Genomic DNA, 18,108 nt, shown 5'->3' with positions numbered 1-18,108 from the left:
GCCCAACATTAGCCACCTTTAGCTTAGCGGTGGTGACGTGAAGTCATGTGACCGTGCTGTAGTTCCTTCATAGCCCAACATTAGCCACCTTTAGCTTAGCGGTGGTGAAGTGAAGTCATGTGACCGTTCTGTAGTTCCTTTATAGCCCAACATTAGCCACCTTTAGCTTAGCGGTGGTGAAGTGAAGTCATGTGACCGTGCTGTAGTTCCTTTATAGCCCAACATTTGCCACCTCCCCCGTCTCCGTCACCGTGCTTACGTAAACCACCTCCTCCCCCTGGACGCGCACCAACACCCCCGTCACCATGCCTACCACAGTCATCCGGACCAAAACGTCCTCCCCCCCCTTCAAGAGTGCTGTCTCCGAAGCCTGATAAGGATGTGCGTGTAAAAAACGCAAACACTGACTGATATATGCTGGGTCCAGGCTCAAGGGCGTATGGCACTCTCAACTCTTTCCCGGACATGCCAGGGCCCTGCCTGCCTGTAGCTTTGCCGATATCTGTGTTGATAGGTAATAGATTAAAAGCGGTGAATCAGCTTAGACACAGGAAGCGCTCAAAAGTTTGTGTGAGTGTATCTAATTTAGCAGTGATTCCATGTCAGCCACAGCTTGTTACAAAAAACCTGACTGATAGTGTATTCAACAAACTTAAACTAGCTTTATTAAATGTCAGGTCTTTGGCAGGTAAAACATTTTTAATCAATGATTTTATCACTGAGCACAATCTCGATTTTATGTTTTTAACGGAAACAGATTGAACAGAATAACAGTGCAGCTGTTCTTATCGAATCAACCCCTCCCAACTTTGGTTTTATGAGTCAGGAAAGAATGCATAAGAGAGGGTGTGGAGTTGCTATTCTGTTCAATGATTCCCTTCAATGCAGGAAGACATCGTATGGAAACTTTGATTCTTTTGAATATGTGGCCCTTCAGCTGAAATGCTCCTCTCGAGCTCTGTTCCTAAATATCTATAGACCACCCAAATACTGTGCAAGCTTTTTTGATGACTTTAGTGAACTGCTGTCTATAGTGTGTATTGACTTTGACCGTCGAGTCATTGTTGGTGATTTTAACATCCATGTTGACAACCCCCAGGACAGAGGGGCTAAAGAACTGTTTTGTGTTCTTGATAGCTATGGACTGACTCAGCATGTGACGGAGCCCACGCACAATAAGGGACACACTCTGGACTTAATTATTTCAAAGGGTCTGAATATCTCTAAGGTTGTGGTGACTGATGTTTTACTCTCTGACCATTCCTGTGTTTTCTTTGAGAGCTCTATTTCTGTTCACAAAAATTTTCAAAAAGAGTTTAGGCCCAAAAGAGTTTATCACAAAGCGATATTTAACTGAAAATACTAGGGAAATGTTTACTCAGAATATTTCTTCCACACTTGCCCCTGCTAACATCTCAGTAAATGAGCTAGTAGATCATTTTAATTCAAAAATTAAAAATGTTATAGATGCCATTGCTCCAACTAAGGTAAAGGAAGTGACTGGGAAGAAAATATCTCCATGGAGAAAGGCCATGACCGTGAGAGCAGAAAAAAGAGAATGTCGAAAAGCTGAACGCAGGTGGCGAAAAACAAATCTCCAGGTTCACTTTGAAATCTATAAAGAGAGACTTGTCCTTTATAATTTGGAATTGAAATTTGCCCGACAGTCTTTCTTCTCTGATATCATTGCCAAAAACAAAAACAACGCACGTGCCTTGTTTGCTACCGTCGACAGACTAACTAACCCCCCAGTGTCAGTAGCCTCTGAATTTCTATCCACCAGGGCGTGCAATGATTTTGCCTTCTTCACTGACAACATTCAGAACATCAGACAAGCAGTCAGTGCCTCTGCATCAGGTACAGCAAATGTGTTGTCTCTGTGTCCACTTAACATCAACTCAAACATCATGACACAATTCCATCAGATGAATGATAAAAACCTGGAGGACATTATTCAACTTCTGAAATCTTCCTCTTACTGCCTTGATATTATTCCAACAGGGTTTTTCAAAAATGTTTTGCCTTGCATGGCCTCAGATCTACTTCATATAGTAAACAAGTCTCTTCAATCAGGTGTTTTTCCACAGGCCCTGAAAACTGCAGTCATTAAACCGTTCTTAAAAAAGCATAATCTAGATGCTTCAGTAATGAACAATTACAGGCCCATATCAAACCTCCCATTTCTAGGTAAAATCATTGAAAAAGTTGTTTTTCAACAGTTGAGTAATTTCTTGCATTTAAATAACTGTTTTGATGTGTTCCAGTCAGGCTTTCGTCCAAACCACAGCACTGAGACTGCTCTTGTAAAGGTCTTTAATGACATCCACTTAAACACAGACAGTGGCAGAACTTCAGTGTTAGTATTATTAGATCTCAGTGCTGCGTTTGACACTGTTGACCACAACATATTACTAGACCGACTAGAACACTGGGTGGGACTTTCGGAAACAGTTCTAAATTGGTTTGAATCCTACTTAAAGGACAGAAACAACTTTGTTTCTATAGGTAAATACACATCTGAGTTGACAAATATGACATGTGGGGTTCCTCAAGGCTCCATCTTGGGGCCTCTTCTCTTTAACTTCTACATGCTACCACTGGCTCAGATAATGAAAAACAACAAAATAAGTTACCATAGCTATGCGGATAACACACACATTTACATAACCATTTCACCAGGAGACTATGCTCCAGTTAAAACACTGAGTAAGTGCATTGAACAAATCAATGACTGGATGTGTCAGAACTTTCTCCAATTAAACAAAGATAAAACTGAGGTAATGGTTTTTGGAGCCAAGTCAGAACGTATAAAAGTTAGCACTGAGCTTCAGTCTGCAATGTTCAAAACAACAGATAGAGCCAGAAATCTAGGTGTAGTCATGGACTCTGACCTGAGTTTCAACAGTCACATTAAAACAGTTACTAAATCAGCCTACTATCACCTAAAGAACATATCTAGGATTAAAAGACTAATGTCACAGCAGGATTTGGAAAAACTTGTCCATGCTTTTATCTTCAGTAGACTGGACTACTGCAATGGTGTCTTCACAGGTCTCACTAAAAAATCTATTAGAAAGCTGCAGCTGATTCAGAACGCCGCTGCTCGAGTCCTCACTAACACTAAGAAAGTGGATCACTCCTGTTCTGAAGTCTTTACACTGGCTTCCTGTGTGTCAAAGAATAGATTTCTAAATACTGCTGCTGGTTTATAAAGCACTGAATGGTTTAGGCCCAAAATACATCTCTGACCTCCTGCTAAATGATGAACCATCCAGATCTCTCAGGTCTTCAGGGACTGGTCAGCTTTCTGTCCCCAGAGTCAGAACTAAACATGGAGAAGCAGCGTTCAGTTATTATGCTCCAAATATCTGGAACAAACTCCCAGAAACCTGCAGGTCCGCTGCAACTCTGACTACTTTTAAATCCAGGCTGAAGACTTGTCTTTTTGTCGCTGCTTTTAATTGAAACTGAGCCGTTGTGTTCATCAGTAAAGTGGAACTTCTGTGTGAACTATTCATATCTTAAACTGCACTGTAACTTTTTATTCATGTACTTTTTATTCATGTATTTTTCTTTTAATGTTATTTTATTATCTTTTACTGTTTTTAAATGCCTTTGTCTGAATGTCTTTCATTTTTGTAAAGCACCTTGAATTGCCTTGTGTTGAAAGGTGCTATATAAATACACTTGCCTTGCCTTGCCTTGCCTTGCCTTGCCTTGCCTTGCCTTGCCTTGCCTTGCCTTGCCTTGCCTTGCCTTGCCTTGCCTTGCCTTGCCTTGCCTTGCCTTGCCTTGCCTTGCCTTGCCTTGCCTTGCCTTGCCTTGCCTTGCCTTGCTTTGCCTTGCCTTTAGCTTAGCGGTGGTGACGTGAAGTCATGTGACCGTGCTGTAGTTCCTTTATAGCCCAACATTTGCCACCTTTAGCTTAGCGGTGGTGAAGTGAAGTCATGTGGCCGTGCTGATGAGTTGTGGTGTTTGTGTCTCACCTGTGTCACCTGGAGCTCCTGCAGAGAGCCGGCGCCGCAACGCATTTTTATAATCTGAAACACTGTCCCGCAGCGCTGCACGCTCAACGGCTTTCATTAAAGATCACTGCTTCTGTGCTACAGAGAAAACATCTCTGGAAAATATAAAATAAACATTTTAGTTTAGCTGTTTTGGATGCATAAATACGAGTAGCATGACTTCCTATTAAACAGTCCAACCCTTTCACTTCAAAACTATGATATTTACAGGCCAAACCATTAATTTATGATAAAATAAATGTGAATGGCAGGCCTAGTTCCGACTTTAGGCGGCATCACGTTTGTTATAGTTTAATCATTTCTTTCTTTGCCCATGCTAAACTCTTTTGCTGAGTTTCATTAAAAGTGTTTCTGTGATCCTACAGACTGACAAACCAAACTGAAAACACTGTCAGAGTAATAAGAGTCATGAAACGATCCGTAAAAACCAAGTTCATAAGATTTTATTTAAATATTATTCTGGATGTAATCACTATTTACAGCCTTAATGCATTCATACATTGAAAAATAAGATGTATTTTGGAACAATGCAGTTCTTTGAAGCGTCATTTATAATAACATGATACACACTATGGGTCAGGGGGTATTTCTGTCGATACACTGCTATCCAGTCACTTCAACATAATCAACACCGTGTCATTTAGCATCCATTGAAGCGACTTTACTCTTATGAAACGGAGCCATAACCCTCTGCCGGACCTCTTTGATCTGCAGGCCGTAGATCAGAGCGTTCAGGGCGGGCAGCACCACGATTAGCATGACCGACGCCACCTTCCTGTGGGCCACCAGCTGAGGGAAGCGGTGCAGAATGACGATGATAAAGCCGGACACCAGCAGGATGGCGTAGACGGCCAGGTGAGTGGCACAGGTCTGCAGCGCTTTTCTGTTCAGAGTCTTGTTCTTACTGCGCAGACACACCATGGCGATCCTCAGGTAGGTGAGCGTGACGCTGCCGATGGACGAGCCCAGCAGGACCACGGTGTATCCGAGGCCGTAGATGTTGTTGATGAGCACGCTCTCACAGGACAGCTTGAACAAGGAGGCGTTATTGCAGGAGAAGTGGAAAATATTCCCCCTGCAGCGAGACAGACGCACACTGAGGCCGATGAGGATCCCCACCAAGGGGAGGGGGATCGCCCACGCCCACACGGACAGAACCAGCACCATCCTGTGGGTCATGATGGTGGCGTAGCGCAGAGGGTTGCAGATGGCCACGTAGCGATCGAACGCCATGATCATGAGCACGGTGTGAGAGGCGCTGGCGTGGAGGTGGACGCAGAAGGCCTGGACAACGCAGTCCGTGTACCGGATGACCCGCTGCGAGTCCGGCGTCAGGAGGTCCCGTAGAACATGAGGGATGATGATGGTGGCCCCGAACACATCGTTGATGCTCATGTTGCACAGCAGGAGGTACATGGGCTGGTGGAGGCCGCTGTTCCTTAAGATCAGCACCACCAGGCCGATGTTGGACACCATGATGAAGAAGTATACGATTAGGAGAAGGATGAAGGAAGGAATATAAGACTGGGAGGGGAGATTGAACCCCTCTAGGATCAGGATATCTTTACCAAAAGTGCTGTTTTCCATAGCTTTCTATTATGTAGCAATACAGGCTTTTATATGTTAAAAGTTATATAGAGTTACAGTTGCAGAAAATCAAAGACATGTACCTGAAGATCTTTGAAAAAAGTCTCAATAAAGTGACTACAATGATTCTAAATATGCCCACATCACATAACAATGACTCGCTGTAAATAAGACGCATACATTCTGTTTTTTGCAGAAACAGAAGCACTTAACATATTAAGTCACCATGTGTTCAAAGTCAACATTTACATCAGTTCATTAAATGGTTGATTCACCTAAAATGAAAAAATACTATTTTAAATGGTATTTCAATATTGGATGAAGTTCCACAATGAAGAGTTGTTCCTGAAGGCCGTTAGTTATTGACAGCAACATCGACACTGATTCTGTTCATTTTAAGCTCAACATAGAACAGGTTTCAGATCAGATCAAAACTCCAATAAAAACCTTGAAATGGGGAGAAAATGTGAATTACCTGAAGATGGTTAAATAAAGTCTAAATAAAGTTACCACACTGAATCTAAATGTTTTCACATCACAATAACAATGACTCGCTGTAAATTGGACGCATATATTTTGTTATGTTGCAGAAATAGAGACACTTAACATATTAAGTCACCATGTGTTCAAAGTCAACATCAGTTCATTAAATGGTTCTTTCACCTAAATTGAAATCGTTTAATTTAAAATGGTATTTCAATATTGGATGAAGTTACACAATGAAGAGTTGTTCCTGAAGGTCGTTAGTTATTGACAGTAACATATGCTATTGGCAACAAAAAAACAACTTTACATTCTCATATGTCTACAAAGTCAACATCTACACTGCTCCTATCTATCTCTATCTAGTTCATTAAATGGTTGGTTCCCCCCTTTAAAAAAAAGAAAAAACGGTTAAAATGGTATTTAAAGATTTGATGAAGTTATACAATGAAGAGTTGTACCTGAAGGTCGTTTCTACAAAAGACACATGTTTGCAGAGTTAATGACAGTAACATAGACACTGGTTCTGCAAAGACAAAGTGTTAATTTTAAGCTCAACACAGAACAGGGTTCAGATCAGATCAGGAAAAAACTCCACATGTCAAAACAACTTTACATTCCCCTATAATGCATTAAAGCGATGGCAGAAAGAAACACACCAACAAGACATGAGAATTGAAACTGTAGCTGGTTAAAATTGGGGTAAACCAGCATTCGAAGGAAGCTTGAGCACTGATAAATCCTACCAACTGCTACAGTGAATAAAGGATATGTGAATGTACATTCATTAATGAAGCACAATGTCTAACAGCAGCTGCTCAGACACAGTCCTGCCTCCACCTCCGACCAGAAGTGGAGACTTTTATTTGGTGCATCACGCGTTGATAGGTCAATGGTAACTTGGCAACAATGAAGCTTCATTATGTGTATCTAACGAAGGTTAATTCAAGATATTGGCAGGAAGGGTGGCTAAGACATATATGACTAAATATCTTGGGGTTTGCTCGTGTGTTACCAAGCAGCAACCTCCGGTTCTAATAAATAAAGCCAACACGGCCTTGTGATCTTCAAATGGCCACTTTAGGGCTCTGAAAGTGAGATAATCCCCATTGACCCCCATGTTAAAAGGCCCAACCCTATACAGCAGAAACAAACATGTTTGCAGCCTGGTGGAAGAAAAAAACCTTCTGGCCTATTTATAACAGCTATACCGAGGTTTACATTTGTATATAAGTTGCTTGTTTAATATAAATGTAATGATGCAGGAATGAGTCCTAAAACCTGTAAATTAGTCAGCATGTTGTCACCTTCAGTCCCCTGGTCTGTAGGTCTATGGTTTTTAGTTTTGGTTGTTATCCTGAAATAAGGTCTGTGGTTAACACAAGCTGAAGAGGTTAGAATTCTACGGCCTAAAATACGTCAGTAAATACCAGAGGTGGGGACTCGAGTCACATGACTTGACTCGAGTCCGACTCGAGCTTGAGACAGATGACTTGAAAGGACTTGACTTTTTTAATTAAATATTTGCGTTTGTTTTTGTATTGAGATATTACGTTTAGTTTTTTCGAAATGTGATTGGGTGATTATAGCGCCGTGTGCGCAAACCTGGCAACTGTGGAGTCTATTTTTATATAACATTACAAGACTGATTCTTATTATTACATTATATGCTTATTGTGCTCATGAGATTGCTATGACGATAGAATAAATAGACACAATCACTAATCCCAGGTTCTGATGGGCTAGATACCAACGAGGGGAATAGTCCGAAGAAAGTTTAGCTTGCAATATTGAAAGTAGCAAGGTCGAGTGCAGAGACTGAGAGAACACAAAGAGGTAGTCAGAACAGCACATCACACCGGCCTTGACTCTGTATGGGAGCCGCGCTCCCCCGCGGAGCTAGAAACAACATTATGGTTTCCCGCTATATCTGAAGAAACGTTAGAGAAAACAAATTAGTATGATGGTGCCAGAGTAGGGAGGGACTTCCACAGGCCGGCCGAATGCTGATTGGAGGATCGTGTTGCCAAGAGACTCTATCTGAGTCTGCCAACCAAAGAGAACCAGGTCTAAACCGAGGTATCTCTTCAGCTAGTCTTGACCAATCATAAATATACGGGCAACGCCCTGTGTGATAAAATGTATTGTCGCACGAGGTTCGAGGCTCTTGACGGATTAGGTGGTTACAGATTACAGCCTTGATGCCTGTGATTCCCAAAGACGTGATGAGTCCTTGGCCAAGTGATATATATTTTGCTCTCTTTACAATAAATAGTTAAACTTAGAAGTTGTCTGTCTTTTCTGGAATTCTGAACCCAACACAACCCAGGAGTGTCAGTTAACATGGCAGCGTTTAGCTTTACTCCAAAAATAGTCAAGTTTTGATTCAAGGATTATGTTGTCGATGACGCTAATAAGAAAAGAACAGCGGTATGAAGGGTCTGCAGCATAACGATCAGTGACAGGACCATCACAGTCCACAACATCCAACTTCATTCGTCACTACAAAAAAAACCCACGGAGAAAGGTAGGCTACGTGGATGTGTTGTGTTAGCTAGAAAGCTAGCGTTAAGTTTAAGCTACGTTAGACTTGGTTTCAAATTGATTAAGCAAAGAGAAGACAAAAACGGTAAATGAACACTAGAACCGCCAAGGGATATATTTGGACTAATCCTGATACTGACGGGCTGTCAGGAGAGGGAGCGAGGGAGAGGAAAATATGGACTGACTCAGCATGTGACGGAGCCCACGCACAATAAGGGGCACACTCTGGACTTAATTATCTCAAAGGGTCTGAATATCTCTAAGGTTGTGGTGACTGATGTTGCACTCTCTGACCATTCCTGTGTTTTCTTTGAGAGCTCTATTTCTGTTCACAAAGATGTTCAGAAAGAGGTAACCACAAAGCGATATTTAACTGAAAACACTAGGGAAATGTTTACTCAGAATTTCTCTTCTACACTTGCCCCTGCTAACATCTCAGTAAATGAGCTAGTAAATCATTTTAATTCAAAAATTAAAAATGTTATAGATGCCATTGCTCCAACTAAGGTAAAGGAAGTGTCTGGCAAGAAAATATCTCCATGGAGAAAGGCCATGACCGTGAGAGCAGAAAAAAGAGAGTGTCGAAAAGCTGAACGCAGGTGGCGAAAAACAAATCTCCAGGTTCACTTTGAAATCTATAAAGAGAGACTTGGCCTTTATAATTTGGAATTGAAATTTGCCCGACAGTCTTTCTTCTCTGATATCATTGCCAAAAACAAAAACAACGCACATGCCTTGTTCGCTACCGTCGACAGACTAACTAACCCCCCAGTGTCAGTAGCCTCTGAATTTCTATCCACCAGGGCGTGCAATGATTTTGCCGTCTTCACTGACAACATTCAGAAAATCAGACAAGCAGTCAGTGCCTCTGCATCAGGAACAGCAAATGTGTTGTCTCTGTGTCCACTTAACATCAACTCAAACATCATGACACAATTCCATCATATTAATGATAAAAACCTAGAGGACATTATACAACTTCTGAAATCCTCCTCTTACTGCCTTGATATTATTCCAACAGGATTTTTCAAAGATGTTTTGCCTTGCATGGCCTCAGATCTACTTCATATAGTAAACACATCTCTTCACTCAGGTATTTTTCCACAGGCCCTGAAAACTGCAGTCATTAAACCGCTCTTAAAAAAGCATAATCTAGATGCTTCAGTAATGAACAATTACAGGCCCATATCAAACCTGCCATTTCTAGGTAAAATCATTGAAAAAGTTGTTTTTCAACAGCTGAGTAATTTCTTGCATTTAAATAACTGTTTGGATGTGTTCCAGTCAGGCTTTCGTCCAAACCACAGCACTGAGACTGCTCTTGTAAAGGTCTTTAATGACATCCACTTAAACACAGACAGTGGCAGAACTTCAGTGTTAGTATTATTAGATCTCAGTGCTGCGTTTGACACTGTTGACCACAGCATATTACTAGACCGACTAGAAAACTGGGTGGGACTTTCGGAAACAGTTCTAAATTGGTTTGAATCCTACTTAAAGGACAGAAACAACTTTGTTTCTATAGGTAAATACACATCTGAGTTGACAAATATGACATGTGGGGTTCCTCAAGGCTCCATCTTGGGGCCTCTTCTCTTTAACTTCTACATGCTACCACTGGCTCAGATAATGAAAAACAACAAAATAAGTTACCATAGCTATGCGGATAACACACACATTTACATAACCATTTCACCAGGAGACTATGCTCCAGTTAAAACACTGAGTAAGTGCATTGAACAAATCAATGACTGGATGTGTCAGAACTTTCTCCAATTAAACAAAGATAAAACTGAGGTAATGGTTTTTGGAGCCAAGTCAGAACGTATAAAAGTTAGCACTGAGCTTCAGTCTGCAATGTTCAAAACAACAGATAGAGCCAGAAATCTAGGTGTAGTCATGGACTCTGACCTGAGTTTCAACAGTCACATTAAAACAGTTACTAAATCAGCCTACTATCACCTAAAGAACATATCTAGGATTAAAAGACTAATGTCACAGCAGGATTTGGAAAAACTTGTCCATGCTTTTATCTTCAGTAGACTGGACTACTGCAATGGTGTCTTCACAGGTCTCACTAAAAAATCTATTAGAAAGCTGCAGCTGATTCAGAACGCCGCTGCTCGAGTCCTCACTAACACTAAGAAAGTGGATCACTCCTGTTCTGAAGTCTTTACACTGGCTTCCTGTGTGTCAAAGAATAGATTTCTAAATACTGCTGCTGGTTTATAAAGCACTGAATGGTTTAGGCCCAAAATACATCTCTGACCTCCTGCTAAATGATGAACCATCCAGATCTCTCAGGTCTTCAGGGACTGGTCAGCTTTCTGTCCCCAGAGTCAGAACTAAACATGGAGAAGCAGCGTTCAGTTATTATGCTCCAAATATCTGGAACAAACTCCCAGAAACCTGCAGGTCCGCTGCAACTCTGACTACTTTCAAATCCAGGCTGAAGACTTGTCTTTTTGTCGCTGCTTTTAATTGAAACTGAGCCGTTGTGTTCATCAGTAAAGTGGAACTTCTGTGTGAACTATTCATATCTTAAACTGCACTGTAACTTTTTATTCATGTACTTTTTATTCATGTATTTTTCTTTTAATGTTTATTTTATTATCTTTTACTGTTTTTAAATGCCTTTGTCTGAATGTCTTTCATTTTTGTAAAGCACCTTGAATTGCCTTGTGTTGAAAGGTGCTATATAAATACACTTGCCTTGCCTTGCCTTGCCTTGCCTTGCCTTGCCTTGCCTTGCCTTGCCTTGCCTTGCCTTGCCTTGCCTTGCCTTGCCTTGCCTTGCCTTGCCTTGCCTTGCCTTGCCTTGCCTTGCCTTGCCTTGCCTTGCCTTGCCTTGCCTTGCCTTGCCTTGCCTTGCCTTGCCTTGCCTTGCCTTGCCTTGCCTTGCCTTGCCTTGCCTTGCCTTGCCTTGCCTTGCCTTGCCTTGCCTTGCCTTGCCTTTAGCTTAGCGGTGGTGACGTGAAGTCATGTGACCGTGCTGTAGTTCCTTTATAGCCCAACATTTGCAACCTTTAGCTTAGCGGTGGTGAAGTGAAGTCATGTGGCCGTGCTGATGAGTTGTGGTGTTTGTGTCTCACCTGTGTCACCTGGAGCTCCTGCAGAGAGCCGGCGCCGCAACGCATTTTTATAATCTGAAACACTGTCCCGCAGCGCTGCACGCTCAACGGCTTTCATTAAAGATCACTGCTTCTGTGCTACAGAGAAAACATCTCTGGAAAATATAAAATAAACATTTTAGTTTAGCTGTTTTGGATGCATAAATACGAGTAGCATGACTTCCTATTAAACAGTCCAACCCTTTCACTTCAAAACTATGATATTTACAGGCCAAACCATTAATTTATGATAAAATAAATGTGAATGGCAGGCCTAGTTCCGACTTTAGGCGGCATCACGTTTGTTATAGTTTAATCATTTCTTTCTTTGCCCATGCTAAACTCTTTTGCTGAGTTTCATTAAAAGTGTTTCTGTGATCCTACAGACTGACAAACCAAACTGAAAACACTGTCAGAGTAATAAGAGTCATGAAACGATCCGTAAAAACCAAGTTCATAAGATTTTATTTAAATATTATTCTGGATGTAATCACTATTTACAGCCTTAATGCATTCATACATTGAAAAATAAGATGTATTTTGGAACAATGCAGTTCTTTGAAGCGTCATTTATAATAACATGATACACACTATGGGTCAGGGGTATTTCTGTCGATACACTGCTATCCAGTCACTTCAACATAATCAACACCGTGTCATTTAGCATCCATTGAAGCGACTTTACTCTTATGAAACGGAGCCATAACCCTCTGCCGGACCTCTTTGATCTGCAGGCCGTAGATCAGAGCGTTCAGGGCGGGCAGCACCACGATTAGCATGACCGACGCCACCTTCCTGTGGGCCACCAGCTGAGGGAAGCGGTGCAGAATGACGATGATAAAGCCGGACACCAGCAGGATGGCGTAGACGGCCAGGTGAGTGGCACAGGTCTGCAGCGCTTTTCTGTTCAGAGTCTTGTTCTTACTGCGCAGACACACCATGGCGATCCTCAGGTAGGTGAGCGTGACGCTGCCGATGGACGAGCCCAGCAGGACCACGGTGTATCCGAGGCCGTAGATGTTGTTGATGAGCACGCTCTCACAGGACAGCTTGAACAAGGAGGCGTTATTGCAGGAGAAGTGGAAAATATTCCCCCTGCAGCGAGACAGACGCACACTGAGGCCGATGAGGATCCCCACCAAGGGGAGGGGGATCGCCCACGCCCACACGGACAGAACCAGCACCATCCTGTGGGTCATGATGGTGGCGTAGCGCAGAGGGTTGCAGATGGCCACGTAGCGATCGAACGCCATGATCATGAGCACGGTGTGAGAGGCGCTGGCGTGGAGGTGGACGCAGAAGGCCTGGACAACGCAGTCCGTGTACCGGATGACCCGCTGCGAGTCCGGCGTCAGGAGGTCCCGTAGAACATGAGGGATGATGATGGTGGCCCCGAACACATCGTTGATGCTCATGTTGCACAGCAGGAGGTACATGGGCTGGTGGAGGCCGCTGTTCCTTAAGATCAGCACCACCAGGCCGATGTTGGACACCATGATGAAGAAGTATACGATTAGGAGAAGGATGAAGGAAGGAATATAAGACTGGGAGGGGAGATTGAACCCCTCTAGGATCAGGATATCTTTACCAAAAGTGCTGTTTTCCATAGCTTTCTATTATGTAGCAATACAGGCTTTTATATGTTAAAAGTTATATAGAGTTACAGTTGCAGAAAATCAAAGACATGTACCTGAAGATCTTTGAAAAAAGTCTCAATAAAGTGACTACAATGATTCTAAATATGCCCACATCACATAACAATGACTCGCTGTAAATAAGACGCACACATTCTGTTTTTTGCAGAAACAGAAGCACTTAACATATTAAGTCACCATGTGTTCAAAGTCAACATTTACATCAGTTCATTAAATGGTTGATTCACCTAAAATGAAAAAATACTATTTTAAATGGTATTTCAATATTGGATGAAGTTCCACAATGAAGAGTTGTTCCTGAAGGCCGTTAGTTATTGAAAGCAACATCGACACTGATTCTGTTCATTTTAAGCTCAACATAGAACAGGTTTCAGATCAGATCAAAACTCCAATAAAAAACCTTGAAATGGGGAGAAAATGTGAATTACCTGAAGATGGTTAAATAAAGTCTAAATAAAGTTACCACACTGAATCTAAATGTTTTCACATCACAATAACAATGACTCGCTGTAAATTGGACGCATATATTTTGTTATGTTGCAGAAATAGAGACACTTAACATATTAAGTCACCATGTGTTCAAAGTCAACATCAGTTCATTAAATGGTTCTTTCACCTAAATTGAAATCGTTTAATTTAAAATGGTATTTCAATATTGGATGAAGTTACACAATGAAGAGTTGTTCCTGAAGGTCGTTAGTTATTGACAGTAACATATGCTATTGGCAACAAAAAAACAACTTTACATTCTCATATGTCTACAAAGTCAACATCTACACTGCTCCTATCTATCTCTATCTAGTTCATTAAATGGTTGGTTCCCCCTTTAAAAAAAAGAAAAAACGGTTAAAATGGTATTTAAAGATTTGATGAAGTTATACAATGAAGAGTTGTACCTGAAGGTCGTTTCTACAAAAGACACATGTTTGCAGAGTTAATGACAGTAACATAGACACTGGTTCTGCAAAGACAAAGTGTTAATTTTAAGCTCAACACAGAACAGGGTTCAGATCAGATCAGGAAAAAACTCCACATGTCAAAACAACTTTACATTCCCCTATAATGCATTAAAGCGATGGCAGAAAGAAACACACCAACAAGACATGAGAATTGAAACTGTAGCTGGTTAAAATTGGGGTAAACCAGCATTCGAAGGAAGCTTGAGCACTGAGAAATCCTACCAACTGCTACAGTGAATAAAGGATATGTGAATGTACATTCATTAATGAAGCACAATGTCTAACAGCAGCTGCTCAGACACAGTCCTGCCTCCACCTCCGACCAGAAGTGGAGACTTTTATTTGGTGCATCGCGCGTTGATAGGTCAATGGTAACTTGGCAACAATGAAGCTTCATTATGTGTATCTAACGAAGGTTAATTTAAGATATTGGCAGGAAGGGTGGCTAAGACATATATGACTAAATATCTTGGGGTTTGCTCGTGTGTTACCAAGCAGCAACCTCCGGTTCTAATAAATAAAGCCAACACGGCCTTGTGATCTTCAAATGGCCACTTTAGGGCTCTGAAAGTGAGATAATCCCCATTGACCCCCATGTTAAAAGGCCCAACCCTATACAGCAGAAACAAACATGTTTGCAGCCTGTTGGAAGAAAAAAACCTTCTGGCCTATTTATAACAGCTATACCGAGGTTTACATTTGTATATAAGTTGCTTGTTTAATATAAATGTAATGATGCAGGAATGAGTCCTAAAACCTGTAAATTAGTCAGCATGTTGTCACCTTCAGTCCCCTGGTCTGTAGGTCAATGGTTTTTAGTTTTGGTTGTTATCCTGAAATAAGGTCTGTGGTTAACACAAGCTGAAGAGGTTAGAATTCTACGGCCTAAAATACGTCAGTAAATACCAGAGGTGGGGACTCGAGTCACATGACTTGACTCGAGTCCGACTCGAGCTTGAGACAGATGACTTGAAAGGACTTGACTTTTTTTAATTAAATATTTGCGTTTGTTTTTGTATTGAGATATTACGTTTAGTTTTTTCGAAATGTGATTGGGTGATTATAGCGCCGTGTGCGCAAACCTGGCAACTGTGGAGTCTATTTTTATATAACATTACAAGACTGATTCTTATTATTACATTATATGCTTATTGTGCTCATGAGATTGCTATGACGATAGAATAAATAGACACAATCACTAATCCCAGGTTCTGATGGGCTAGATACCAACGAGGGGAATAGTCCGAAGAAAGTTTAGCTTGCAATATTGAAAGTAGCAAGGTCGAGTGCAGAGACTGAGAGAACACAAAGAGGTAGTCAGAACAGCACATCACACCGGCCTTGACTCTGTATGGGAGCCGCGCTCCCCCGCGGAGCTAGGAAGCAACATTATGGTTTCCCGCTATATCTGAAGAAACGTTAGAGAAAACAAATTAGTATGATGGTGCCAGAGTAGGGAGGGACTTCCACAGGCCGGCCGAATGCTGATTGGAGGATCGTGTTGCCAAGAGACTCTATCTGAGTCTGCCAACCAAAGAGAACCAGGTCTAAACCGAGGTATCTCTTCAGCTAGTCTTGACCAATCATAAATATACGGGCAACGCCCTGTGTGATAAAATGTATTGTCGCACGAGGTTCGAGGCTCTTGACGGATTTGGTGGTTACAGATTACAGCCTTGATGCCTGTGATTCCCAAAGACGTGATGAGTCCTTGGCCAAGTGATATATATTTTGCTCTCTTTACAATAAATAGTTAAACTTAGAAGTTGTCTGTCTTTTCTGGAATTCTGAACCCAACACAACCCAGGAGTGTCAGTTAACATGGCAGCGTTTAGCTTTACTCCAAAAATAGTCAAGTTTTGATTCAAGGATTATGTTGTCGATGACGCTAATAAGAAAAGAACAGCGGTATGAAGGGTCTGCAGCATAACGATCAGTGACAGGACCATCACAGTCCACAACATCCAACTTCATTCGTCACTACAAAAAAACCCACGGAGAAAGGTAGGCTACGTGGATGTGTTGTGTTAGCTAGAAAGCTAGCGTTAAGTTTAAGCTACGTTAGACTTGGTTTCAAATTGATTAAGCAAAGAGAAGACAAAACGGTAAATGAATACTAGAACCGCCAAGGGATATATTTGGACTAATCCTGATACTGACGGGCTGTCAGGAGAGGGAGCGAGGGAGAGGAAAATATGGACTGACTCAGCATGTGACGGAGCCCACGCACAATAAGGGGCACACTCTGGACTTAATTATCTCAAAGGGTCTGAATATCTCTAAGGTTGTGGTGACTGATGTTGCACTCTCTGACCATTCCTGTGTTTTCTTTGAGAGCTCTATTTCTGTTCACAAAGATGTTCAGAAAGAGGTAACCACAAAGCGATATTTAACTGAAAACACTAGGGAAATGTTTACTCAGAATTTCTCTTCTACACTTGCCCCTGCTAACATCTCAGTAAATGAGCTAGTAAATCATTTTAATTCAAAAATTAAAAATGTTATAGATGCCATTGCTCCAACTAAGGTAAAGGAAGTGTCTGGCAAGAAAATATCTCCATGGAGAAAGGCCATGACCGTGAGAGCAGAAAAAAGAGAGTGTCGAAAAGCTGAACGCAGGTGGCGAAAAACAAATCTCCAGGTTCACTTTGAAATCTATAAAGAGAGACTTGGCCTTTATAATTTGGAATTGAAATTTGCCCGACAGTCTTTCTTCTCTGATATCATTGCCAAAAACAAAAACAACGCACATGCCTTGTTCGCTACCGTCGACAGACTAACTAACCCCCCAGTGTCAGTAGCCTCTGAATTTCTATCCACCAGGGCGTGCAATGATTTTGCCGTCTTCACTGACAACATTCAGAAAATCAGACAAGCAGTCAGTGCCTCTGCATCAGGAACAGCAAATGTGTTGTCTCTGTGTCCACTTAACATCAACTCAAACATCATGACACAATTCCATCATATTAATGATAAAAACCTAGAGGACATTATACAACTTCTGAAATCCTCCTCTTACTGCCTTGATATTATTCCAACAGGATTTTTCAAAGATGTTTTTCCTTGCATGGCCTCAGATCTACTTCATATAGTAAACACATCTCTTCACTCAGGTATTTTTCCACAGGCCCTGAAAACTGCAGTCATTAAACCGCTCTTAAAAAAGCATAATCTAGATGCTTCAGTAATGAACAATTACAGGCCCATATCAAACCTGCCATTTCTAGGTAAAATCATTGAAAAAGTTGTTTTTCAACAGCTGAGTAATTTCTTGCATTTAAATAACTGTTTGGATGTGTTCCAGTCAGGCTTTCGTCCAAACCACAGCACTGAGACTGCTCTTGTAAAGGTCTTTAATGACATCCACTTAAACACAGACAGTGGCAGAACTTCAGTGTTAGTATTATTAGATCTCAGTGCTGCGTTTGACACTGTTGACCACAGCATATTACTAGACCGACTGGAAAACTGGGTGGGACTTTCGGAAACAGTTCTAAATTGGTTTGAATCCTACTTAAAGGACAGAAACAACTTTGTTTCTATAGGTAAATACACATCTGAGTTGACAAATATGACATGTGGGGTTCCTCAAGGCTCCATCTTGGGGCCTCTTCTCTTTAACGTCTACATGCTACCACTGGCTCAGATAATGAAGAACAACAAAATAAGTTACCATAGCTATGCGGATAACACACACATTTACATAACCATTTCACCAGGAGACTATGCTCCAGTTAAAACACTG

At 41.5% G+C, this 18,108-nt stretch overlaps 2 protein-coding genes across 2 annotated transcripts; both read right to left on the bottom strand.

Moving 5' to 3' along the window:
- Positions 1–4,661: 4,661 nt before the first annotated feature.
- Positions 4,662–5,612, bottom strand: LOC117549077 (olfactory receptor 5B17-like). Its single transcript, XM_034220669.1, has one exon. It carries the CDS (start codon positions 5,610–5,612, stop codon positions 4,662–4,664), a length of 951 nt encoding a protein of 316 aa, XP_034076560.1.
- A 6,793-nt stretch (positions 5,613–12,405) lies between these two features.
- LOC117549076 (olfactory receptor 5B17-like) lies at positions 12,406–13,356 on the bottom strand. The gene has a single exon (XM_034220668.1). The coding sequence runs from the start codon at positions 13,354–13,356 to the stop codon at positions 12,406–12,408; it is 951 nt and encodes a 316-aa protein (XP_034076559.1).
- Between the last annotated feature and the right edge of the window lie 4,752 nt (positions 13,357–18,108).

The sequence above is a fragment of the Gymnodraco acuticeps genome, unplaced genomic scaffold (genome assembly GCF_902827175.1).
Source record: "Gymnodraco acuticeps unplaced genomic scaffold, fGymAcu1.1, whole genome shotgun sequence".
Lineage (NCBI taxonomy): Eukaryota > Metazoa > Chordata > Actinopteri > Perciformes > Bathydraconidae > Gymnodraco > Gymnodraco acuticeps.
The sequence above is the reverse complement of the archived record's forward strand: the minus strand, read 5'-3'. Positions and strand labels throughout refer to the sequence as shown.

What these genes read in the sequence shown, in the direction of transcription:
- LOC117549077 (XM_034220669.1), bottom strand. Translation starts at nt 5,612, where the DNA reads ATGGAAAACAGCACTTTTGGTAAAGATATCCTGATCCTAGAGGGGTTC.
- LOC117549076 (XM_034220668.1), bottom strand. Translation starts at nt 13,356, where the DNA reads ATGGAAAACAGCACTTTTGGTAAAGATATCCTGATCCTAGAGGGGTTC.